Here is a 24,898-nt window from a genome sequence, read left to right as displayed (position 1 = left end):
TTGGGCATTTAAATGGTTGTAGCTTCACAGTTTGGGTGTATCCGTAGCATGAGTACAACATTCCGAACTTTCGCACCAATATCCTTTCACCAGCTAGTATACTTTATGCGAAGACCCAGGATAAGTGTAACAGGGTCAAGTATAAATACCAAACATGTTTGGTAAAGAATAACACTGACTAACTGAGCCGTGGGACCGACTCCATTGAGAAAGCTTAATCTTCTGCCATCACATGAACAAGGGGGTGTGGCTCGACTGTCTACACGACAATACACTAGGGCGTATGATCAAACAAGAGCAAGGGAAAGAACATTGTTAGAAGTGTACAAGTATTATAACGAAGTATTAATAATGAATGAATTCTGAATTGCATTCAAATAGGTTTTACAATGTAGAATTTGGAATTAAACAGGCTTTATAAAATAAATACAAACAGCCCTGCAGCTATAGATCTTAAATCGAGACTAACCATGCTAAAATAATTCATGAAAACTTCAGCGGTTCTGTATAAATTGGTATTTCAAAGAGAAGACCAGTAATTACACAAGGACTGGATTTAACTGGTCAGTTGGTTTTAAGAGTAGCTGCCTTAGCTTTCATCTATATTCAAATAAATATTTTCTATGTAAAAAATATACACAAATAACATTCCAGATGTACATGTTAATTTATGCATTGTATTAAGACACTTTTGATAAATATTCATTTAGGCCCTCATTTTTTGTGTAAAACATTTTTTTATTTTATTACCAAAAAACAACATCAGGGATAATGAGAAACCAAAAGTCACAGATTAAATTAAATTCCAGTTAGTACCCATGTGGTTGAGGTCATGAATGAACAGGTTAATCAACTTCAAGTGTTCCGAAACGAAACAAACATCCTCACAAGAAGGAAGTTTCAACATCTGAATATTTACCATGTGAGCAAACTGTACCCAAATCAGGAGAAAAGGCACTGTATCGCGGAAGGGATGTTGGTCCAAAAAGCACAGCTGATTTAATGTTGAAGCATTTTACTACATGAGACATGACAGATATTTATACTGCATTGGTTTTTGTGGTAGCCTTGAACAAACAATTAAGTTTCCTTAATTTTGTACATTACTTTAACCTGTGTTAAAACAGGATACTGTTCTCAAAGTGGTAAACCCATTTCCTTTGGATATGTTAACAACAAACAGACAAAAGAACAAATACATGAAAATAAATATTTTTTGTTTGAACAAAATTACATTTACAACATACAAAATCGGTGTCATTGTCCCTTCAAGGAAGCATTTCTGCAGCAGCATATGAAAAAGGAGTGCCCATTGTCCCGCTGTTGAAACACTTAATTGTCCTACACATGATGTAGCTGGCGAGTGGGATACCCTCTTTCCAACTGCCATTCAGTTCAGTTCAGTTCTGTCCAGTTCAGTTCAGAGAGCCGTCAGAGTGCCTCCTCTCTTCCTGTCAATGAGAGGAATCGCAGAGTACCTCCTCTCTTCCTGTCAATGAGAGGAATTGCAGAGTGCCTCCTCTCTTCCTGTCAATGAGAGGAATCGCCTAGCAGGTGGACAATGAGCTCGTAAGAAGAGAGCACGATGGCTGTGTTGGGAATCTGTCGGATGAGCTGTGGAACAAGTCCTCTGTAAAAAGCGGTGAAGCCCTCCTCTATGAACACCAGCCGCCCCGTCTGGAAGAAGTACTTGTACTTGCTGCCCTCTTCCCTGAGCCTTGTGCGGATCACCTCTGAGGATTGAGAGAAAGACAGGCGGATGAGTGACAGACAGGGAGAAAGTAATGGCCTCCAACTATACAGCATTTTGCATGCCTTCAAACTAAACTGGTCCAATACTATTAATAGAGAGATGTGCAGGCAGCGTGCTGAGAGTGAAAAATGAACACTACTCCTAAGTGTAGGGGTACTCGACACCACACGGGGGCAGAGTCGCACTTCTCGTGCTGCTAGGCAGTTTGGGGTCAGCTGTCCTTCAGCGCTGGTGAGCAGGAGCAGGTGGTTGAAGCTGGGTTTTGGCTCAGGAGGGCCGGTCGCTCACCGTGTGGGTAGGCTACGCAGGAGGCACAGCCCTTGGCGAAGGCAGCGGCGGCCATGAGGCCGAAGAAGTCAGACGCCCCCTTGTTGTTCCCGCCGCTGGCAGAAACGAAGCGGGTGTCCGCCAGGTGCTTCTTCAGCGTCTCGTAGATGAGGAAGCAGATCACGGTCTCGGAGATGCCGGCGTACGACGCTGTCAGGCCGCGGTAAAACCCGCGTATCCCCTCCGATCTGTACACGTAGCGAGCGCACTGCAGCGCGTTCATCTTCCTCTCCCCGCGAGCCCTGAGACAGGGCAGGGAACCGTCAGAACAGGGCAGGGAACCATCAGAACACCACCGCAGCAGTCAGCACATTTCAGGGTATGGCCTTTAAATGCCAGAAACTGCTTATGCATTTTTCAGCATGTACTATCGTTCATTATAAAAGTGCTGAAGAACATCAAATTGCATTTAAATACCAAACATTTAACAATGCGGCACAGTTAAATCAATTGTAAACTTACAGTAATTTACATTTCATTATCCCAATAAACCAATAAACCAAACAAATCAAGAATTCAATGTCTTGACAGAATCCAGAAAATCAGATGGCAATAAATGGGACTAAATGTTCTGCCTCTACATAACCCCGATCAAGGAGGAGATGTCGGTTATTTTAGAATCACAGCCATGTTTAGCTCTGGCCTACTCCTGTACCGTCATCATAAGAATCCTGACCTCTGCTATTTCCAGGCGTCACACAGGCCCTCGCGCACACGTTGATGTGCCAAGGTGGATATTTATAATTTCACACTAGTCACGAGGTAGCATTCATGTGGTTCATAGGATTTCAAAAGTGGTGTTCTTTTTCAGAGAGGATGTTCCCAGTTAAAAGGCTCAAAGTTTAACAGCCACCCAAATGAGGTCTTATTTCATTGGAATCCTTAATAAGTGTCACGTTTCCATCTGGGATAAAACAAACGTGCTACAGGCATATAAAGCCATGTGCCCAGTGGGACATGCACAGTGAACCTACTACATTGCAAAAACATACCTTTTTTCCAGCTGCATTCTGGTCTTCACCATCCACACAGGGTTCATCAAAGAGTTTGTAAGAAAGGCTGAAAAAGAAGCAGGCCAGATTAAGCATTTATAAAGGAGCTCAGCCGTACAGTGTGACAACATCTACAGTTAACGTGGCAGCAATTCATGTGTGGCACCAGAACAAAATTGATGGCCCTGAAGTTATCGGTGTCTTTCCTGGACACATGTCAGGAGAACACAACATTTTTAGCCATTTTTAGTCTTGGGTGTGCATGGAGCTCACACTCACACACTGATAGGTGCTTAGGAAACCGCTCTTAATCTAGACCACGAGTGGATGAACAGTTTCCCTTTTGTACAAGACTTTTTAGAAAATGAACAGTTCACAAAACACTCCCATCATCAAGGTGCAGATACCTCTTGAATTGTTCCAAAAGACGAGCCGTTTTTGTAAAGATTGTAATCGGGCCCACTTTCATGTGGAATGACGTCTTGTCTCACCTGCAGAGCCAGCTGAGGATATGTGCACCAGGCCACTGTTGGGGGTGAAGATGCTGTTGAAAATCTCCTTCGTCTTGGAATAAGCAGCAAAGTAAATGGCTCTGTGTGGGGGAAAAATATTAAAGAAAATTTTAATATTAGCAAATCACTTGAGGGGCAAAGTTCTTCTATGGTAGGATTAAAAGACCATTAGCTCAGCTTTTGTTGCCGTGTGTCTGTGTGTGTGTCTGCACTCTAGCCTCCCTCGCCTGTGTGTTTTGTGCTAGACTGCCCATTCCACTTGTGATTCCCTCAATCTGCATTTCTTTGACAGCCCAGTGGAAATGAATGTACTAAATGGCAGGACACAGGGGGGACAGCACAATGCTTGGGCTTGAAACTGCTGACCGCAGACCAAATACCAACTCCCCAGTCCCCAATCATACTTCACAGTGCCTTTGTGAAAAATTCAAGTGGCCTTTTAAACTGGGGAGGGAAAAAAATGTGCCTACATTGAGTGCCTGCCTTGCATGTTTTTTGACTGTAGTACAGTACACAGTCCAGTAAACAGCAACAATATTTGTGTTGTGTATTTGTCAAAGTTGGGCTCATATTAAAATTTCACAGATGGGTATAAGAAACACCAAGCAAATGTCAGCCCCTCTCCCCAGACAGAGACTCGGGCAGTGTCCTGTTAAGCAGCTCCAAGACTGGCTTTGTTTACCGGCCTGGTAACTTATTACCCATGTCAAAAATGCTTTCAGCATTTTTGCTTTGTACATGGGAAGGGTATATATCTCTCCATACAGTAGCTCTAAACAGTGAGCACAAAAATTTCAGTCAGAGGTCACATTGTGAAAACCTGAACAACATAATCCCTTTTCCTGTAAAATGCACAACACCTCAATGTGCAGTGGGGATACCAGAATACACTTTTCTGCAAATTGCACTGCATTTTGAGGTTGCTGAAAGCAATGTATTATGTTGTGTACATTGGATGTGTTGGTGGAAAATTCAGCAGTTCACATGCCAAATTACTGTATATAATTACTGTTGCCTAAAGTTACAAAACATACTTGTGTTTAAAATTTGCAAAAAATAAAATAAAAAAACAGTAATTAACCTTAAGTGATACAGTTTGTCCGACACCATCCATGCAAACAGAAAAATTATGTGCTCTCATTGTGCTTCAGGACTGAATGTTCCTGCAGTGGCATTTTGCATTCACCATTTACCTCGAAGGTGCCACTCCTACAAGGTTTGGTCCCAGGCCTCGGAAGAGTGATCTCGATCCCTCTTTCTCCAAAATTGACCTGAAATCGGGGGGAAAAACAGACAGAGTGGCAGGATTAGTTTTTCTTCTGCACACATGGCTTTGAGTGGTTTAGACTGTTTTCTTCCCCAAGTTGTGGAATGATATTCCTTGTTGCCGACCCCTGAACACGTTGACACGTCAGCTCACGGGAGGCGGGACACCTCCCAGCCCCCAGGAGAGGTCATGATTCCCACTGACCCAATGTTCTGCCCTCCCCAAATCCCCCTGACACACAAGCTGTCCCCCTCATAAAGCGGGTTTGTTTCTTCCAGCCTGAGGCCTCAGATCTGCCCACTCCAGCAGGTTCAGGTAGCATGACTGGGCCGACACACAGCAGAGCTGATACACATACTGTGACAAAAACAAGTGTCATATGACTTCAGGTGTGAACAAAAGTAGTTGTGAAAGTACCAGTAAGGCCCTTAGCTGACAGACACATACATAAAGACACATACGCGCACACACACAGGCCCAGAATTCCTCAAGTAGAGCTCTGTCTGCACCACTGCTGTGAAAGACATAGTTTAAAACAGTCAAATGCAATAGGTGCACTCTTCAATAGATAAAATAAACATAAACCTCAAAGAGCCCCTTTATTCTGAAGGCAAGAACTGCTTGAATGCCCTTTAGTTTTTTTTTTTTAGCCCTATGATGTTTTTTGAAGCCTTAAAGCTGGTCACAGGGATGACATGTGAGTACTCAAACAGAGGATCATGCCATGTAAGCAGCCCACTCCCCCTCACTGAATTAATCTGACCCAACACATGCACTTACTGTACTACAGACCAGGCGGGAGTTACCGTGGGACGGTGTCAAAGGTAACGGATACCAACACACAGGAATCAAATTTCTTTGACATTTTTCTAAATATAGATCTCTTTCATTATTCGTAATTTCTACTCTTTATTAAATCAGGATAAACATGCCCACGTGATATGGAGCACATACCATTTGTAAAAAGGTTTGAGATCAGATTCCTAATTAAGACCTTGGGGTGACATTGTACTGGGCTTGTACAACCAATACCCACCCCCCTGGTTTCTCTGCGCAACACTACAGCCTTGACACTTTGGTTCCAGCGGCCAATCATGGGCGTAAACGCTGTGGAACGTGACACCACCTGGCCATACGCACACAGTGAAGTCACATCGGAACAGAACACTCAGTGTGCATTGATAGGTCATTTCAAACATGATTCGGTGCCAGAAATAGGCTGACCCCTCTGCCTCCATTATCGAGTGCCTGTGTAAAACGTCTGCAGGAGTTACACAACCGCCCTCAACAGGCAAGCCCGAGACAGCGACGAACCCAGACCCCAGGGACAGTGGGATTGCAATCATAAAAAATAAACAACTCATATTTCATTGCTTTTTTTAAAACTACACCCCTTATTTAAAACTAAAATCAGTCTGAGCCGGGTTTATGTTCCACTCGATTACAGCTGGCTCCCGTCAGGGGGAGTGGGTGTCAGACCCGCATCGGGTGATCCGTGTGACGAGTAACTGAAGAGCGCTGACCTGCACGCGCCCTGCGTCAGCGCCCGGGCCGGGCCTCCTGGGCCGGGCCTCCTGGGCCGGCCTCTACATCCAGATCAGACCGGCTGAAAGTAAGCAATACTGACCTCAGGAAAAGGCCAGCCAAAAAACAAAAACCAATATTGCGCCCTTACTGCAAGACTTGCAGCAGACTGGGTGTCATGGTCGCGGGTCTCATCACTCCGGCACCATTCAGAGCTCCCAACTGGACCTGGAACACAGGTCTGAGGGTGAGCCCGGAGGACTGCAACCTGGTCTTCAGCACCTCCAACGGGCAGGTCACAATGGCTCCAACAGTACCGCTACACCTGCACGCAAGCACACACATGCAAAATACGATTAGCTTTTCCTCAAAAATATATTTTTATTTAATGAATCACTTATTAAAAGAAACTGTATTACAAAGAGTTGTGCAAACCAAACCATTTTCAAACAAATGGACCATTCTGCTCTAGTGCAAACCACTGTAACCTCAAAACCATATTTATCCAGGAAGCAGGTCGGCTTGGAAAAACAAACCTGATTATCCGTGAAATTGCATGTGACAAGGATGTAATGGGAACTTTTCAGTTTCAATCTTTTTTTCCTATTTATCATACATCCTGAAACTTTCCACAGGCGAATATCTCCAGAATATTCCATAACAATATCACTTATCTTCAGTATTACTTCAGTCTTAATATTTGTAACAAAAATGGATGATCTGGAATATATAGTTTCTGAAATTAAAACCAGTCAATTATGCTGGAAATAGTTCACAAATCACTGGCCAAGTACAGCAACAGTTCAGAGGCTCTGAGGGTCATTCTACTCAAACAGACTCTGTGAATGAGCAACGTTGTTTGACGTATGTTACTTCGATCAGAAAAGGCAAACACAATTAGCCAATAAACTATGACATCCAGCAGATTAAGGGGATGCCAAAAAACAGGATTAAGGTGATAGATCAAATTTGAGAAAAACACCAAAATCCCTTGTCAAGCATTACAGGAAGAGACTCCATGCTGTTATCCTTGCCATATGTGGATGCCCCAAGTACTGAACCAGGGGTGCCAATAATTATGAAACCTTGATTTTGGTCAAAAAATAAAATAAATAAATAATAATAATAATAATAATAATATTATATATATATATATATATATATATATATATATATATATATATATATATATATTATTCCATTGAAACATTAATAAAGTACAGTACTTTTCACGTGTTGGCATTTTGTGTTTATCACAATAATTGATACTTTGTATTTTCCTGTGCATTGTCAGTCAGGGGTGCCAATAATTCTGTAGCTCACTGTCTATCTCGGTGAAAATGAACGTACAGTCTAGTCTGCCTGAAATATATAAGAGTAGCCTCTGTGCACATTATGTATTATGTAAGCTTGCCCATGGTATATGATTCAAGCTGTGGCAAGAATGGCAGAACATCAGTACAATCTCATAGTGTGCAACAAACATTTAACATAAATTGTAAATTTGACTTGATTCAAAGCAATTTATCCCAATTTACTTGTATGCATCACTGGTTGATGGGAAGAAATCAGTGATGCATAGAAGTAAAAGATAAAAGCCCAACAAAAAAAAGTACACTGCATACTCCAGTAAGCCTTACTGTACAAGAGAAATGACACTCATACTAAGCACATCACAGGAACCTGCTGGTACAAGGACATGAGATTTATTTCCATTCCCAGTGAATGACAGGGAGCAGTCCTAGGGGTTGCACAGACAGCAGCTGCAGGGCTTCACACATTTAGCATTCCTGCTGAGCTTGGTCAGGATATTGCTGGTTCTCTGTGCAGTGTACACCCTGTGAAATACTCTGTTTTTACAACAGGCAGTCCGTACATTCTGCTGCTCACAGAGCAGGTGGGTTATGTTGAGTTACGCAATTGCAGTCGGCACAACTGAACTAATTAATTAAACTAATAAACTTGGAATTATTACAGAAACATTAAAAAATGCCCTGTTAAGCAGGTCTGTATACTCGCCTACAGGTAACTTGCAATTCTCTATGATGGGGAATCAATGTGAACTACCCTTCACAACATGCAATAGTGTTAGTTCAAGGTTCATGAAAACAAACCATTACTTGAGCATTCCTGGTGCTTGAACCTGAATCTTCTGCAGAACTGGCAATATGCATCATCAGTGTGAGACTAACTAACATATCTCTCTTTATGGGCCCCTTTTAAGGAGATTAAATGCTAATCTTGGCCATTGAAGGAAGTGTTGGTAGGTTAGACAGAGCTGTAAGACTGTACAAAGATATAAGCTTTTTGAAGTCTTTTCTTAAAATAATACACACTAATCATGCAAAAATGAAAATATTGGACAACCCCCCTCAGGAGTGCAATAAGTGACAGAGATATGAAACTAGATTGAAAGGCAGTTGTATTGCATTCCAGGTCTTCTCACCAGTGACTGGCATTTCAGAAACTTGTTTTTGCACAACAACATTTTCATGAACTACTGTACATATTATACAATAGTGTCTCTGGTCCGTATATACCCATTGAAATGGCCTCAGTGTGTCACAGACTTGCATTAAAGTGAAAAAGCTTAACTTTCTTTGCACTGACCTCTGTCAAGTTTACCCGTGGTTTCTGCATTAAAATATGCCTTTTCAATTAACAAGCGGTTTAAATGATATCCGACCTTTACAGATGCAGGTAATTATTATTCGTTCTTTCATAGATTGTAGAGAGTGGTAAGAAGCTAACGTTAATCACGCAGACAGACATGTGCCCCTACCACCCGGCTTACAGTGACCGCTGCCAGCGCACAGTAGACTTAACGTTTAACGTTAGGCTTTGGAGTTCGCTATCAGGAGGGACATTATAGTTTAAAAAAAGTTAGCCTTAAACTTCATTGGAAAAAGTCAATTCACGATTTACTTAGCTAGTGTGATAGGAAATACGGTTAATCGTGGCAGCTCACTGTCACAGGCCGATCATGTGACAGTAGTTCTTATTTAAGAGAAGAAATCCACAATTAAAACTCAGACTTACCCTCCGGCAAACAGATGTAGAAACGTATCTTTCTGTGCCATTTTCAAGCTCTCATAGCACTCTACAAATAAAATGAATATACTTCGCTGCTACTATCCCACAAGCTGTGAAATTTTGGTCTTGCTGTTCCACCTTTTCTACACCCGGCTTTTGGTTAGGAACTCCTACTGCGCCGAATCAGAAAGCAAGTTCAATGACGCTCATGCAAAATGACGCGGAAGGAGGGACGGGGGTGTTGTCCGTGACGTAGTCCATTTGAAACCGATACCGTGGACTGTTTTAGCATGAAAAAACATGTGACAGTCGTAAGATTTCACCCAGGCCTTTCCCCCTTGTTTGCATATATTTGTGTGTGTGTGTGTGTGTGTGTGTGTGTGTGTGTGTGTGTGTGTGTGTGTGTGTGTGTGTGTATCCTTGCAACCACATGATCAAAGCAATTGATTATTTTCAGTCAATGGTAGGCGGCACAGATGGTGCAGTGGTTAGCACTGCTGCCTCACAGCAAGGAGGTCCTGGGTTAGAATCCCCGTCAGCCCTGTCTGTATGGAGTTTGCATGTTCTCCCTGTGTCTGCGTGGGTTTCCTCCGGGTACTCCGGTTTCCTCCCACAGTCCAAAGACATGCAGGTTAGGCTGATTGAAGAGTCTAAATTGCCTGTAGGTATGAGTGTGTGAGTGAATGGTGTGTGTGCGCTGCGATGGACTGGCGACCTGTCCAGGGTGTATTCCTGCCTTTCGCCCAATGTAACACCTGGGACCCTGTTCAGGATAAGCGGGTTAGGATAATGAATGAATTAATGAATGAAAGGCAATGGTCAAAGTTTTGGGGGGCACAGCAAAAATTTGGGGTGGCATGGCCCCCCCAGATCCAGCCCTGTGTGCAAAACGTTCGCATTTAGTAAAAGTAGGGCACATTAATAGTTCCTGTATGAAATGCATTTGTGTGTACAAATACATAATCTGTTTTCCAGTGTTGTGGTGGCTGCAGAACATGATTACACAGAGGAAAACAAAAGGTATGGTGGCACAATGCCAGAGTCATTATGTAAGGGACAAGTAAAAAAACATAAGGCAGGTTCACGCCCACACTGCAAGGTCAGTTGTTAAATATAAGGTTACTTTGAAAAAAGCATGCCAGGATACATGCATACAGAGGGAAATGTGACATAAAGTAATGTGCGAAGGGTGATATTAGCAGCATCATATACCCTGCAGCATACAGTATTTGGTTTTTAAAGTCTTAGTCAACTGATAAGCTTGTTATCGTTCATTCGCAATGATAGTATGTTCTGTGCAAGCAAGCTTGTTTTTTCCTTTCTGAAAATGAAAAACAACACCCCTCACCCAACAAAAACAAAAAAAATCTTTTGCTTTTCTGCTAATAGGAATGGCGCCCCCGGTACAATATCAACACACACTGTTCCATGGCTGCTTGTAAAAGTACAGTAAAACAATGCCTTATCTGTTTTTGCCTTGCAGTAAAAACGCAAGTGTTGTTTCCATCACAGTACTGTATGCGTGTGCATGTGTGTGTGTGTGTGTTGAGAATGCGTGACCTCTAATGCAAGACAGATGATGACACCTAAGTTAAAAAACACAGGGCAGAAGACAGGACGGTCTGGGTTGTGCAACAGACCTCTCACCCAAAAAAGAATGGGAGAGACACATTCCTCTGCATGACTGCAGAATAATAAACAGTTCAACCTAGAATTGAGCACAGTCAGATGCACTGTACACAAGTGCATGTAAATGTTTTCAGAAGTTTCCTTTTTAGCTTGATCAGTTTTTTTTTGTCCCACAAATAAAATATCTTTGCTCATTTTAATTGGTAAATATACACATGGAAATGCAGTAAAGAAAGATTTGCTTAAAAGGATACCAGTTAATCCCATTGATGTTGCAGTTCATCTATTTGATGTACTGCCAGTAAATGCCATCAATTGTACTTTACGGCTGTTAGAATCAATCTATTGCAAGCTGCTTCCTGCTAACACCACCAACCAAGCCACTGTATAATTACTCTGCAATACAAACCATATAATGTAATACTTGGATACAGCGATCCATCAGTGCTGTTATTAATACTATGTGCACTTTACTATTACATCCAGTGTACTAAATGCTGTGTTCTATTATAATCAAGCATGTTGAATGCACTACCATTATAATTCATAAAAAGTAGAGTATATCTATTTGTATAGATGCCATTTTCTTTTGTAACTTCACGTGTTTGTAAAAATAAGATTTGTTTTATTTAGCATATGCTTCTACCCAAAGCGACTTGCAGTTGATTAGTCAAAGCTGGAGACAATCCCCCCTGGAGCACTGTAGGCTTAAGGGCCTTGTTCAAAGCCCCAATAGTTGTGTGGATCTTATCGTGACTACTGTGACTTCCTGGTCCCAGTCATGTAACCCTAGCCACGAGGCTACAGGCTGCCCCTCATTTGTGTACAATATACACATTTTTCTCAGCCTTTTTCCAGCATGACTAATGATCATCAAACCATTAGGCAGCCAAGGAACAGTGTGTTGATCTCCTGCTGGAGATAACATTCCTAATATCAGAAAAGCAAAAGGTTTTTTGTTGGGGGATAGGGATGCTGCTTTTCATTTTCATTGAGGAAAACAAGCTTGCCTACACACACATAATGTTATCGTGAATGAGCAATAACTTCTTAGGATTTTAATCAACACAAACAGACAGAAACTGCTAAAATACACAACAGCGATCACTGATATCACAAGACGAAGCTGCTGAGGTTTCATTTTATTCTATTATTAACTCATCATTTATTTTCTTATACTATTTTTTTGCAGTTCAACTTTCTTTATGAATTACCATCAATCTGTTCTACTGTGTATCTATGTATCTGTGTATCTACTAGTCAATAGTAGTGGATGGACCAGCTCTGTGCTGTTAACAGGGGAAAGAAGTAGCTCAGATGGACCGGCTCTGTGCTGTTAACAGGAAGCAAGAAGTATCTCAGATGGACCAGCTCTGTGCTGTTAACAGGGGCAAAAAGTGGTTCAGATGGACCAGCTCAGTCCTGTTAACAGAGGCAAGAAGTAGCTCAGATGGACCAGCTCTCTGCTGTTAACAGGGCAAGAAGTAATGCGGATGGACCAGCTTTTTCCTGTTAACAGGGGACAAGAAGTAACACAGATGCAACAGCTTTGTCCTGTTAACAGGGGGCAAGAAGTAACACGGTTGGATAGCTTTGTCCTGTTTACAGGGGGCAGGCTCTGCTCTGAGTAATGATTCACAGAGAGAGGTCAATGGTCGCTCTAATCTGTGTAATTCTGAAGATTATAAAAGCACAAGGAGTAACAGTTAACCAAAGCCTCTTGTTTTTTCACGATTTATTTGATACAAACATGTTTCCAAATAGGAAATTCATGTTAAGACACAAAAGCAACTTGTAGGTGACATGGTTTTAGAAAGTGGCAATGAATTGAACCTACCTTTCTGGGGACCACTGAAAGTATAACCCAAACCCAAAGTGAGGGTATCTATCCAGTGGCAGTGTCAGGCTAAACAGAAAAACAGGTGTATAGAAAAACAGTTTGTGGTAGAGAATCTGTTTACCAAGTTCTGCTGGTCTGTTGCTGCTGTTGCAGGGGACTATTGTTTCCAAATGCTGGTAAGCACATAGAAGCACATTAGCTGCAGAAAGAGCTATATTTCTATAGCTATATTAGACCTACTTTTCACTGCTGTCTATATTTGATTGTTCTCACTGTGTTATCTTGATCTATATTATCATTTTTTTAAACTTTGGGTGACATGTTCTGGAAAAGAGCTATATAAATAAAGTTATTTGTATTATTATTATTAAAGGCCACAGTGCTGATGAAACAGTAAAAACACTGCAGCAACAGGCTGCCAGTCTATAGGTTATATGTGGATGAGATTTCATTCATTTGAACAGCACTCTTGGTGACCTAATAATTGATCAGGTGACAATATATTTCATTTTATGGATCTTTAGGCCCATAAATATTGCATCACATAACTAATAGCATGTCTATGCTTTGCTATAGTCAAGGGTCTGTTTGTTTGTGTCTTGGGATGTTTTAAGAAATATTCCAGCCACTAAAATGAACAATATAGAGAAGAATTTATGTTAATTTAGCCTCATTTGTTGTTCACCAGGGCATAGTACAAGTACTGACAAAAATGATTGATTAAATAACTAGCACTGAGACTATTGCATCAGACATTAACATGTTGCTGTAAACCATCAATACTGTCTTCCTTGTAGTGAGGTCCTTACTGTAGTCCTCATCTGCCTATTGTTAATCTCAGTCATATTTTACGATTACATCCTGTCTAGAATTTCTGCAATGTAGACTGGCCTCTTGTCACCACCAGGTGTCACTCATATATTGCCCTACTAAATCCAGCATGTAACTCCAAGATGGGATCACAATACAGTATATGTTGTATTTTCCAAGCAGCAGCAAACATCTCAGGTGCTGAATGGCAGAAGTAAAGCATCAATATTCAGAACTCATTTAAAACCAAAAATACACATGGTTAATCTAATTAATACAAAGGCTTCTAATGCTACGCTAATTCAGGTGAAATGTATCCAGCCCCTTGAAGCGTTAGCTTCTGTCTCATAGCCCTGTCAAATATAATCGAGTCCAGAAAAAGGTCGGTGGTGACGTCAATATGAGTGCAGTCTTTCAAACAGGTGCCTGTATGATACGCTGTGGGTCTGGGTTCTGTTTGACTTATGCAATAATTATCACAGAAAAGAGACCAACAACAGGCCAGCAGAACTGGTTTGAGCAGAATATTTTTAGGATAACTAAAGTGACATATTGAGCCCCACGGCAGCCCCACAGGACACCAAGGTGAAATGTTAATTACAAGCAACATGACCGGACTACTATTCCGACTATGTGCTTCAGTGTTACGCTGCACATATGGTGTGACCTGGCCTATGTGTAGTTATGTAACCGACAGACCTTGAAGCCTCAGGCACATCTGAATTGATGTTCTTTGGCGACTAGTTTGGTTGGGGGTGGAAAGCTAAGCTAGAGAACTCACCACATACTGTATACTGTACGTAATTCCATTAACAACTTCTGCTAAAATCAGATGTTTTGATTGGCTCCAATAGCTCTATTTCCAGAGTCTGCATACATATCTGCACAATTCCCGAAGTCCCAAAGACAAAGGAACTGTTCCAGGGAACCTGCCCAGGAACTCTGTTTTGGAACAGGATTCGGAAAAATGTGAGAAGAATTGAGTCAGGTTACATAAGTCAGGTCACTTCTTCACCCAAATTCATAATCCTACACTTGATTCTGTTTGCTGTCAGGGTATATTTATATGTGTTCTCACATTTTTTTCCTCTTCATAATTTATGTGACTAAAATGATTTTTGTCCCTGGGGGAGAGGGGCAAGTCTGGATTTGAAGACCTTTGGAGAATAGTTTCCTTTTCAGACACCTTGTGAAATGTGCTGGTTTTGAATTCAAAGAGCTATGAATACGTTTTTATGCATTTACCATTTAAACTGGACAAGAGTACTTTGAATTACAGCAATAACATGTGCCCTGACAAAAGTATTCCAGGGGTTCTTACACATGGTCTCCACCACCCCTGAGTTGTAACACACTATGAATTGTTCTTAATTAGACATTTAATGTTAATGTCTTCTGAGGGACCATTAGGTGGCTCTGTGGCTTAATGCTGAGGTCATGTGTAGTTGTAGGAGGGAGTGCTGTTCTATACTTGACCAATGTGCTTAAACTCAATTACATCAGTAAATATCCAGCTGCACAAACAAACTATATGTCGTGTAGTACTTTCATGGGCTCAGCCAGCCTTAATTTAATGGCCACAGTTTCACTGGTGGCCATTGTCTACCCTGTCTTCTGTAGTGAGATCACTTTAGTATCAGGTAGCTCCTCTAGCATAGCCTCCTCATGCAAACACCAGTGCCTTACATAAAGGCAGACACAGAAAACACACTTGACCCAGAGCAAGACATCATCTCAAGGTCAGGACTAATGAAGACCTGGAGGGTCACTGCGAGGTGGTCCCCCCTCAGATCCTCATCCCCTTGGCAGTCCACCTCTAGCAGCTGCAAACATGACACCAACTCAAAGCCAATCAAGTGAAACTGAGACCAAATCAAACCAACCCCCCACAATACCTGTGATGGAGGATTTCAGAGGCTGACATAGCACAGGAACACACAGGAGCTGCGCTGCAGACAACAGTCCCATTCAATCACAGCCAGCGAGTGTGATCAGAGCCAGGCCAGGCATGCTGGGATATTCTTTTGTGTGAGTATTTCAGACAAGTACTGTACTGTAGGCCTTTTCACCAAACAGAGAGGGCATGACATAAGCATGAGAACTGAAATATGTGGTCTGTTACACAGACATACAAGTGTCTGTGCTTCTGTATAAGTATTTTAGCACAAAACTTTTATTTTAAGGCGCTATGTTGCCTTTTCAGTTTTCAAACATTAATGTAGATGTTTATTTCAATTAAATTCAATTCCATTTATTTGTGTATAGTGCATTTCACACGAGAACGCTTTACAGAGTAACATAGAAGAGAATTAAAACATATCAGTCCTTAGCCCCCAATAGTACATGAGGGCTTAGGGCTGTATTCTTCTTGAAATATAATTTATAATGAAGTGCCTCCCATGAACAAGCTTTTTTTATTGCATTGTACAGTACAAATTAAGTTCAAAATGAACACATGAAGTACACATGACAATAAAGTAAGGTGGTCCTTAAAGAATGTTTTTGAGACTAGAGATAATGACCTTGAAGTAATTCAAAATTATGATAATATGAAATTGTGCAACATATGTGCCAGACCTTAAAATTCCTCTTCATGGGAAACTGTACCAAGCATGTTAGTGTCCATGAAACAACAACACCGGATATAATAAAATTATACGGCCGCATATAACCATGCAGCTACAGAGGCAGTTCGTGGAAATAGTCCGTAAAGATTTGAATGCCTTCTCCTTAGAAAATAAATGATCTCACTGTAGGTGATGCAGTCTGCCCTACTGCCTCTGTGATGTGGAATGTACGCGGCATTTCAGAAGGGCATTCAGACATAATACTTTTATTAACAGTCTGTTTAACAACCATATTGTCTCTGGACTGAAAAAGGAAAGGGTAGTGTCAGTATTGTGGAGATGGATACAATTGTAATTGTGTTAAAGAAGGAAGAATATAAAAATGTTTTAAAAACTGACATGTTACATGTTTCTTAACATGCGGCCATGTCTAGTTAAGGATATTTTGTATACTTTCAACAGTCTGTGAAAAAAAGTGTCCCTTTGTAACCCAAAAACTGTACATTTGGATATTAATGCATTCTTTCTGAGAGTGGAGTGTATCGATTTGTTCCTGGTGCAAATATGAACATTTCAGTTTTAAATCCTGGTGCAGCACAGACCCAGGAGGTATTGTATAATTGCATCTTCTGAGAACGGACAGTAATAAACCCATGAAGAAGAAGATGAGGGCGATGGCCTACTTCCAGGGAGACCTGTGTGTGGTGCGGTCCACAGGGACAGCTGACTCAACCATATATAAATCCCTTCAGTGGCTGAGGCTTAGTCTCCTGACCATGGCACTTACCTTAGGATGATACATTACCTGCCTGAATACAGAGAAAAAATATAAACTGTGAGTACTGTTCCCTCTCTAGCAATAAATAAATGAAACATTTTGTATGATGCATTTCTGTTCCATGCTCCTGTCTGTGCAGCAGAATCAGAGAACATAGACATTTTTCAGAAATCCAGCAGATTCAATTACCACAATCAACAACATTACAAAATCAACGCAATCAACAGTATACACAATTAACTAACACAGAATCATCGTCATCACAAATCTGAGTAAACCCTTGTATTGCTCTGTGGCCATAGGGACAGCATTGCTGTGTGACCATAGGGATAGTATTGCGGGAGAGGAACTGTTTCTCACATCGGAGAGACAACTAGGCATAAACAGCAATAACACAGTGAAAAGCTCCTCTGGGTATAGAAGTGGAATTTGTGAACATTTCTAAGATTGTTTTAGAAATGTTGTCACCGGTGAGCAAAAGACCCCAGGTGTTTCACCCCTGTGCTCTGTGCTGCAAATTTGTGTTACTTTTTCCAACATATTTTGTGTCAAAGTTACTGTTTACAAATTTATATGTTACAGATGGATACTTTTTAACACAGACTGCATATGGAGGTGTGTTAAATGTAAGGCAGAAATTATTCAAATCTGGCATTGTCACTGCGCTGGTCAGCTTGCTGGCTTCTTCTGATACGGTGGCAATATGTGGCTGTAAAGTAATTTAACCCCAGAAGCATACACTGTTAGCCCGCATCTTCTTAGCATCCATACGGGCGGGAGCCTGTGGGGAAAAAACTCATGCATGTTTCCCAAAACAGCTGTCTTACTGAACCCCCTGTAAATTTCCCCTCCTCTCACATTTCTATCAGGGTGCGACATCTTTTACGGCACAGGAAGGTTTGAGAAAGCACCACCTGCTGGGCCCAGACATTATTCTCTTGGACCCCCCTTCATTACTCCCTCCCCCTCACATCTCCCTCATTCCTCAGTTTCATATACATAAAGTAAACATAAAGCATCGGATGTTTCAAGACAATGTAAGTTTAGATAATATTCATGTTTGGTATTATTCTGATTGTTTCAGTGCGACTGGTGCAATGGTTTCATTTCTGCAACAGCAAACCTCAGACATCATAACCATCCAGGAACCAAGGAGAAACTGTGCGGAGCTCTGCCCCAGTGAAAGCCACAGCCCCCCTGATTAAATCTTGCTGCCGGGGGAGGCCTGGCTCCAAATTCCAAATGGTTATAAACACCAGATGGTTCATTGCGGACCTATTTTCATGGTCAAGAACAAAGGCCTGGATTTCGGAGATAAGGAGAATGAGACGGGTGCGTGGGGGGTTGGACCCAAAATGCACAACTCAGAAACAGGGGTGTAATAAAGTCCCGTCAGGGCTTTATTCAGGGAATGTCCAGTGAGCGTAGTCAAAAAACAAGCAATGTTCATACACGTAAAAACCAGCCAAAACCAAAGTACAGTACCAAGGGAGAAGGCAGTCTCATAATCGGTACACCATGCAAAAAGTCCAGTAGCCAGGAAAGCTGTCAGCGGGGCAGAAGTACACGAAAAAGTGTATGCTAATCAATGAACAGAACATAACATGAAACAAACATAAACATAAACATAAATCATGACATAACAAGTTAGCCAAAATATGACAATAAACTATATTACGTGACATGACAAGACTAACAATTAAATTGTAACAACTAAACATGAAACGTAACATGACATGAAAATTAAATGTAACAAGAAATAAAGAATAACAACATGGCGAGACTAGACTAACATAATACGTGACATGACAATAACGTAACTAAGACAATAACTAAACATGACGTGACAAACATGAAACGTGACAGGACCCCCCCCCCCTTAACGACCGACTCCTGCCGGTCCTTTGAGTTCGTCAGGGTGGTCACGATGGAAGTCTGCTATTAAAGATTTGTCCACAATGAGACTGGGAGCTACCCAGTAACACTCCTCAGGGCTATAGCCCTGCCAGTCAACCAGGTATTGCACACCACAGCCCCTCTTGCCAATGTTCAACCGTTTCTTAACAGTAAATGCAGGGTGGTTATCAATAATGCGGGGGGGAGGGGGGGGGATCGGGGGGACATAGTGGGTGAGAGGATACAGGCTTGATACATGAAACGTGGAACGTGGAGTGAATCTTAAGTGAAGCAGGGAGTGATAACTTAACAGAGGATGGGTTGATAATGCTATGGATCTTAAAGGGGCCAATGAAACGTGGTTGCAGTTTGTGACTGGTGGCTTGGAGGGGAATGTCCTTAGTGGACAGCCAGACGGAGTCACCTGGTTTGTAGGCTGGGGCTGGTGTGCGGTGGCGATCAGCGAAGCGCTGATTATGGTCTGCCGTGCGAAAAGCTTGGCTTTGGCGTCCCTCCAAATCTTGGCACAACGTTTCATGTGGGTGGCGAGGGAGGGAACAGCGATCTTGGCTTCTTGGTCAGGAAACAATGGAGGTGGGTAGCCCAGGGAGATCTCAAAAGGAGACTTTCCGGTGGCGGCGCAGGGCAGGGTGTTATGCGCATAATCAACCCAGGTGAGCATCTTGCTCCATGAAGCCGGATTCTTGGCTGACACACAACATAAGGCGGCTCCTAAATCCTGGTTGGCCCTCTCGGTTTGCCCATTGGACAGGGGGTGGTAGCCGGATGAGAGGCTAGCCGTGGCACTGTTGGCCAGGCAGAAAGCTTTCCACACTTGTGAAATGAATTGTGGGCCACGGTCCAATACGATGTCTGAGGGGATTCCATGGATGTGGAAAACTTATTTAATAAGTATGTCCGCAGTCTCTTGGGTGGTGGGTAATCCGGGCAGGGGGATGAAGTGGGCCGCCTTACTGAATCTGTCCACTACGGTGAGAATGGTGGTGTTACCTTCGGAAGGGGGAAGTCCGGTAACGAAGTCCACCCCGATGTGGCTCCAGGGTCGGCTGGGCACAGGCAGAGGTTGGAGTAGTCCAGCAGGGGCTTGGTGGGAGGCCTTGTTTCTGGCACAGGTGGTGCATGCCTTGATGAAGCATCTGGTGTCATGGAGCTCCACCAGAACTTTCGCTTAAGCACCGCCAAGGTGCGGGTAAAGCCGGGATGGCAGGACAAGAGGGACGAGTGAGCCCATTGAAGCAACGGTGTCCGAGCAGCTAATGGGACGTAGAGGCATGTTCCAGGGTTGGACCTGGGATCGGGTTCCTCCCGTAGAGCCCCCTGGATCACCGCCTCAATCTTCCAGGTTACGGAAGCGATGGTGCAGGAAACTGGGAGGATGTTCTCAGGCACCTCACGCTCAGGACAGGTGTCGAATTGTCGGGACAGGGCATCTGGCTTGACGTTCTTAGAACCTGGGCGGTAAGTGAGAGTGAAGTTGAATCTTCCGAAGAACAGCGCCCATCTAGCTTGGCGTGAGTTCAGTCTTTTGGTCGTCTGGAGGTATGCCAAGTCGACCAGACGATGAAAGGCTTCTCGGATCCCTCCAGCCAATGCCTCCACTCCTCTAGTGCTTGTTTGACTGTGAGGATTTCTTGGTTTCAAACGTCATAATTTGTCTCTGCTGGTGAGAGCTTCTTGGAGAAGAAAGCGCATGGGTGTAACCGGTTGTCAGGGGCAGAGACCACCCCAGTGTCAGATGCATCAGTCTCCACAATAAACTGGCGAGTGGGATCGGGGTGCACCAAGATAGGGGTGGCAGAGAACAGTCTTGACAAATGCCCCCTCCGCTTCAGGACCCCAACGGAATGGCAAGGCAGTGGATGTGAGCTTGGTGAGGGGGGAGACAACTTGGCTGTATGATCTGATGAATCTGCGTTAAATTTGGCAAATCCCAAGAAGCGTTGGAGTTGTTTCTGAGTGGAAGGCGTAGGCCAGTCAGTGACCGCCCAAATCTTCTTGGGATCCGCCCTGATCTGTCCCTTCTCCAGAATGAAGCCAAGCAACTCGACAGTGTCCATGTGGAAGACACACTTCTCCGCCTTGACAAACAATTTGTTCTCCAACAGTCTCTGGAGAACTTGCCTGACATGAATCTCATGTTCCTTGGCATTGCTGGAATAAACAAGAATGTCGTCCAGGTAAACGAATACATGTCGGCCCAGTAAGTCTCGAAGAACATCGATCACTAATGCCTGGAACACGGCAGGTGCATTAGTGAGGCCGAATGGCATGACCAGGTACTCAAAGTGTCTGAGGGAAGTATTGAAGGCGGTCTTCCACTCGTCACCCTGTTGTAAGTCTGTGGTTGCTGCTGGAACACAAAGTCACACTGGAGCAGGAACGCCTTGCATCTCTCCGGTTCTCTGCCGAACCTCTCCGGGGGGGGGGTTGTTGTGGCTCCCGGAATTGCCAGGTTCCCATGGGGTTGGTAGGTGGAGGTGCAGGTGGCTTGGTACTCTAGTGGAGTTTCCAAGCTGGGAAAGGTAGCCGAATTCGGCCCGTAAAAATGGCTCTTGTAATTTGATGCAAAGTGAACCCATGGGCGTTTCTACGTCGGTTCTTGTCAAGTTAGCTCTAAGGAGCCCTCTAAATGCACACCGACCTGGGCTCGCAGCTATCTATGTAAAATATAATGCATGTATTGTGTTGTCTAGACCCTCAGCCTCTGAGTTCTCTGCCGAACTGAGATTCAGCAATAATGCTAATCCCAGGAGCATATATTGAGTAATGGTGGTGCAGGTAAGAGTAGAGTATAACCACTCCCAAGGTTCGCGCATGTTTAAAACTAATTTCTAAATAATATCTTAAAATGGAGTCAGATAACGAAGGTGAATGTATTGGCCCTATTGTGGAGATTCTTGGTCAGCCCGGACCAGTAAAGAGCGGAAGGCAGAGTGGTACTACTGTCTTGTAACGTGGTTTATTTATTGGCTGATCTAGACTCTCCGCATAGTGGTCATTATTATTTAACCCCACTAATATTCTTCCAGCAACACCAGAAGGACAAGCATGCAAGCACCTTCGGCCCGCACTAAATTCCATCGTTTTCATAAAAAACGAAGACATGTCAATGTGTTGTTTGTAACACGTCTGTTTTGCAAGTGCGTGGTACTCTTGTTGGGCCCGGCCACAGCAGGGTTACCAGCGCTAGTGTAGTTGTGGATTGTGACCTCTGCAGTGACAGTGCTAAACATGTTGTTCACTCCAGCCTCTAGTCTAAACACAATCCTGCACGTCAGCATCTTTGTCATTTTTGACCAAAGGCCCTCTTTTTATCAGGCTGACCCCAGCACCCTGCTCATTTGTCACGTCCGCCAGAGAAATGCACAAGACATGTGGTCAATTATTTGCTTTTTCTCAAATAACTATGAAGAGAAAAACATTGTCAGTCTGGTCTGCTGAGTGAACAATTTCAGTCGTAAGAGCTAACTCAATCCTAGTTGTGACAGAACTTAAATAAGAAATAATTGCTTATTTTGAGAAATGACAGGAGCTGAACAGCAGACCTACTCAATTGTGATACCTGGTTTATGGAAGTTGTAGTTCTAACAGTGTCCAGACCATAGACTGTAGAAAGGTCCAGACAGAACATATGGAAGTTGTAGTTCTAACAGTATCTAGATCATAGACCGTAGAAAGATCCAGACAGAACATATGGAAGAAAGCTCTGCAAAGGCAATTTCTTCAATGGATCAATTGTACCGTTTTACCCCTTTGGCTGGGCACTTTACTGTTCATGTGTTTTACATATGTAGATAATTTGATGCTATTATGCAGTACACGTTTGGCTGTTTATACAGGATAGCAGTTTCTGCTCAGGACTACATTATTTTTTTGTGTTATTGTGATTGTCTTAGATTGAACCCTGCACTCAATACATGTCGACAAAATGTCATACAAAAAAACTGGCATCTGAAAGAGCCAAATGATAATTTAGTAACACAATTTCCCATTTTTTCTTTTTTTTAGAAATGCAAACACCTCCAACTACATATTACCTTACTTAAGTGGATAAAATTGTCTCCAGAACTCAAATTTATATTGGAGTAATTATCACTTATGAAGAGGAGTTTAATATAAGCAGACATATTTAATCATCAAGGACTTGCAAACATTGCTTTCGAGGACAGATTCTATGGGGAAATAATTTAATTGGGTAAACAGCGCCAACTGCTGGTGACTCACTGTCATAGCAGAACAATAGGGTGAATAAATTCAGGTTTCCACCGTTCATGAATCACTTAAGACAGTATTTTCAAAAATTAAACACTGAACTGATACTGATCACAGTTATCAGGGCGGACAGCTTATCTTATCAGAATGAGTGAGGCAGTATATCTCTATCAATGAAGGTCTCTCCTGACAAATGAATGTTATTTTCAGGCCAGGGAATTCAAAGGAATAAAATAATGAAAGGCCCAAAAGAAGATTTTTTCTTTTTTCCAGCCATGTTTCACAGAGAAGAAAACTATTTCACAAATCTTTTTGCAAACAAGGATGAAATAGAAGTAGATCAAAATAAATAGAACTGAACTATAGCCTCCTGCAAGAAAGTGCCCCACTCCCCTGAACATCCAAACAGATTATTTTTGAGAACTTTTGCCAGCAGCAATAACCCAATTTAGATTGTCGGTATTTTCCTATGGCAAATATATCACTTATTCCTTTATGTTATAAAATATGCCTGTCAGATAAAGACAGAAACAACATGCACCTTTGTTCTCTATGGTCCTTTGTTAAAGGTGGACTGGGAATCATGAACCAAGTTCTCTTCATGTCTTTCACTTCCTCCTTGTGCAGTTGTGCATTTTGACCTTTGACTCCATCCATCAGGGTTCCTCCTAACCTAGTGAGGTTATCATGGAGCTAAAGAACAAAGAGTCACTGCCACTCTCCAGTCATATGATGATAACAAGCAGATGCACTATATATTTCACTGATAGCTGGCTGTTTAACAGTCAAACAAAACACACAATGATTGGAAGACAATACTTTACCTAAGATGACTTCACCTTAGAAGTACTGGCAATCAGGCAACACATCAGACTTCCCTACCTATAGTAGCATCACTAATTTCACTCATGAAGACAATACTGTTTTCCTAGCAAGAGACAATAACCACTTCCAACAAAACAGAAAAGCTGAAGGACATTGTACACATGTGGGTATTGACTGGGGGTGAGTTTAGACCAGGGCTAGGCAGGGCATTGGCATTTAGCGTTGAAAGGGAACATGTGCCCACACTGCCCCCCAGTCTGACTGCTTATACAGATGCAGCCACTCTGATAAGTCTCAGAGTCCCACAGGAGTCACAACGGATGAAGAGAAGGAGAAACACAGATACACTGTGCCCAATTGGCCATTTTCTCCAGTGTCATTTTCCATAATCAGAGCACTGAATCATGTTCACTTCTGATGAATTCTGTTATTATAGTCTTAACTTCAATACCATTAGAGCTTTGTTTAGATTCATAAAATGAGCTTTTTAAGATCAATAATAATACATCAGCATACATTTTTTATGTTTGACGGCTGAAAACAGCACTAGGCAGAGCATGTTTTTCCTGAGGGAATAGGAAACCAGAAAACACCGGGCCAAGTGGTGAGGTGAGCTTAATGGGAAAGAACTTCCCTGACCCCAGAAATGAGGTACTGTCCAATAATTCACACCAGACTAGCTCGGTTGAATGATTTAGGCACTCTATTTAGACCAGACTATTAAAACTGAACAGCAAGACATTTGTCTTAGATATGATCAAAGCAAGATTATTCATGATGGACTACAAACAATTTTATTCATACAGGCAATACACTGACATGAAAAGAGTCACTTTAAATGTTAAATGGTGCCGAACTGGGCCACCAATTACTGAGGGCTAAAATAAGGTGCCCTTCTTGCCATCAAAACAC

General features: G+C 42.5%; 1 protein-coding gene across 2 annotated transcripts; it reads right to left on the bottom strand.

The window, feature by feature from the left end:
• Positions 1-717: 717 nt before the first annotated feature.
• Positions 718-9,577, bottom strand: LOC133110312 (solute carrier family 25 member 33). Of its 2 annotated transcripts, XR_009704842.1 has the most exons (8): positions 9,415-9,577; positions 6,527-6,700; positions 4,778-4,855; positions 3,564-3,664; positions 3,073-3,139; positions 2,042-2,322; positions 1,479-1,733; positions 718-1,440 (listed from the first exon to the last, which is right to left on the bottom strand). XR_009704842.1 is itself a non-coding variant. In XM_061220324.1 (7 exons), the coding sequence occupies exons 1-7, from the start codon at positions 9,453-9,455 to the stop codon at positions 1,531-1,533; spliced, it is 945 nt and encodes a 314-aa protein (XP_061076308.1). In that variant the 5' UTR covers positions 9,456-9,577; the 3' UTR covers positions 718-1,530. The 2 variants fall into 2 exon arrangements, 1 of the variants encoding a protein (XP_061076308.1); XM_061220324.1 differs by having other exon boundaries at positions 718-1,733.
• Positions 9,578-24,898: the final 15,321 nt, after the last annotated feature.

The sequence above is a fragment of the Conger conger genome, chromosome 14, assembly GCF_963514075.1.
Source record: "Conger conger chromosome 14, fConCon1.1, whole genome shotgun sequence".
Lineage (NCBI taxonomy): Eukaryota > Metazoa > Chordata > Actinopteri > Anguilliformes > Congridae > Conger > Conger conger.
This window is presented reverse-complemented; position numbering and strand designations above follow the sequence as displayed.

Excerpts from the sequence above, each read along its gene's own strand:
- LOC133110312 (XM_061220324.1), bottom strand. The coding sequence starts at position 9,455 with ATGGCACAGAAAGATACGTTTCTACATCTGTTTGCCGGAGG. Across the intron at positions 4,856-6,526 it reads AGTCTGCTGCAAGTCTTGCA|GTCAATTTTGGAGAAAGAGG; the intron begins GTAAGGGCGCAA and ends CCCCGATTTCAG. Across the intron at positions 2,323-3,072 it reads AGAATGCAGCTGGAAAAAAG|GGCTCGCGGGGAGAGGAAGA; the intron begins GTATGTTTTTGC and ends GCCCTGTCTCAG.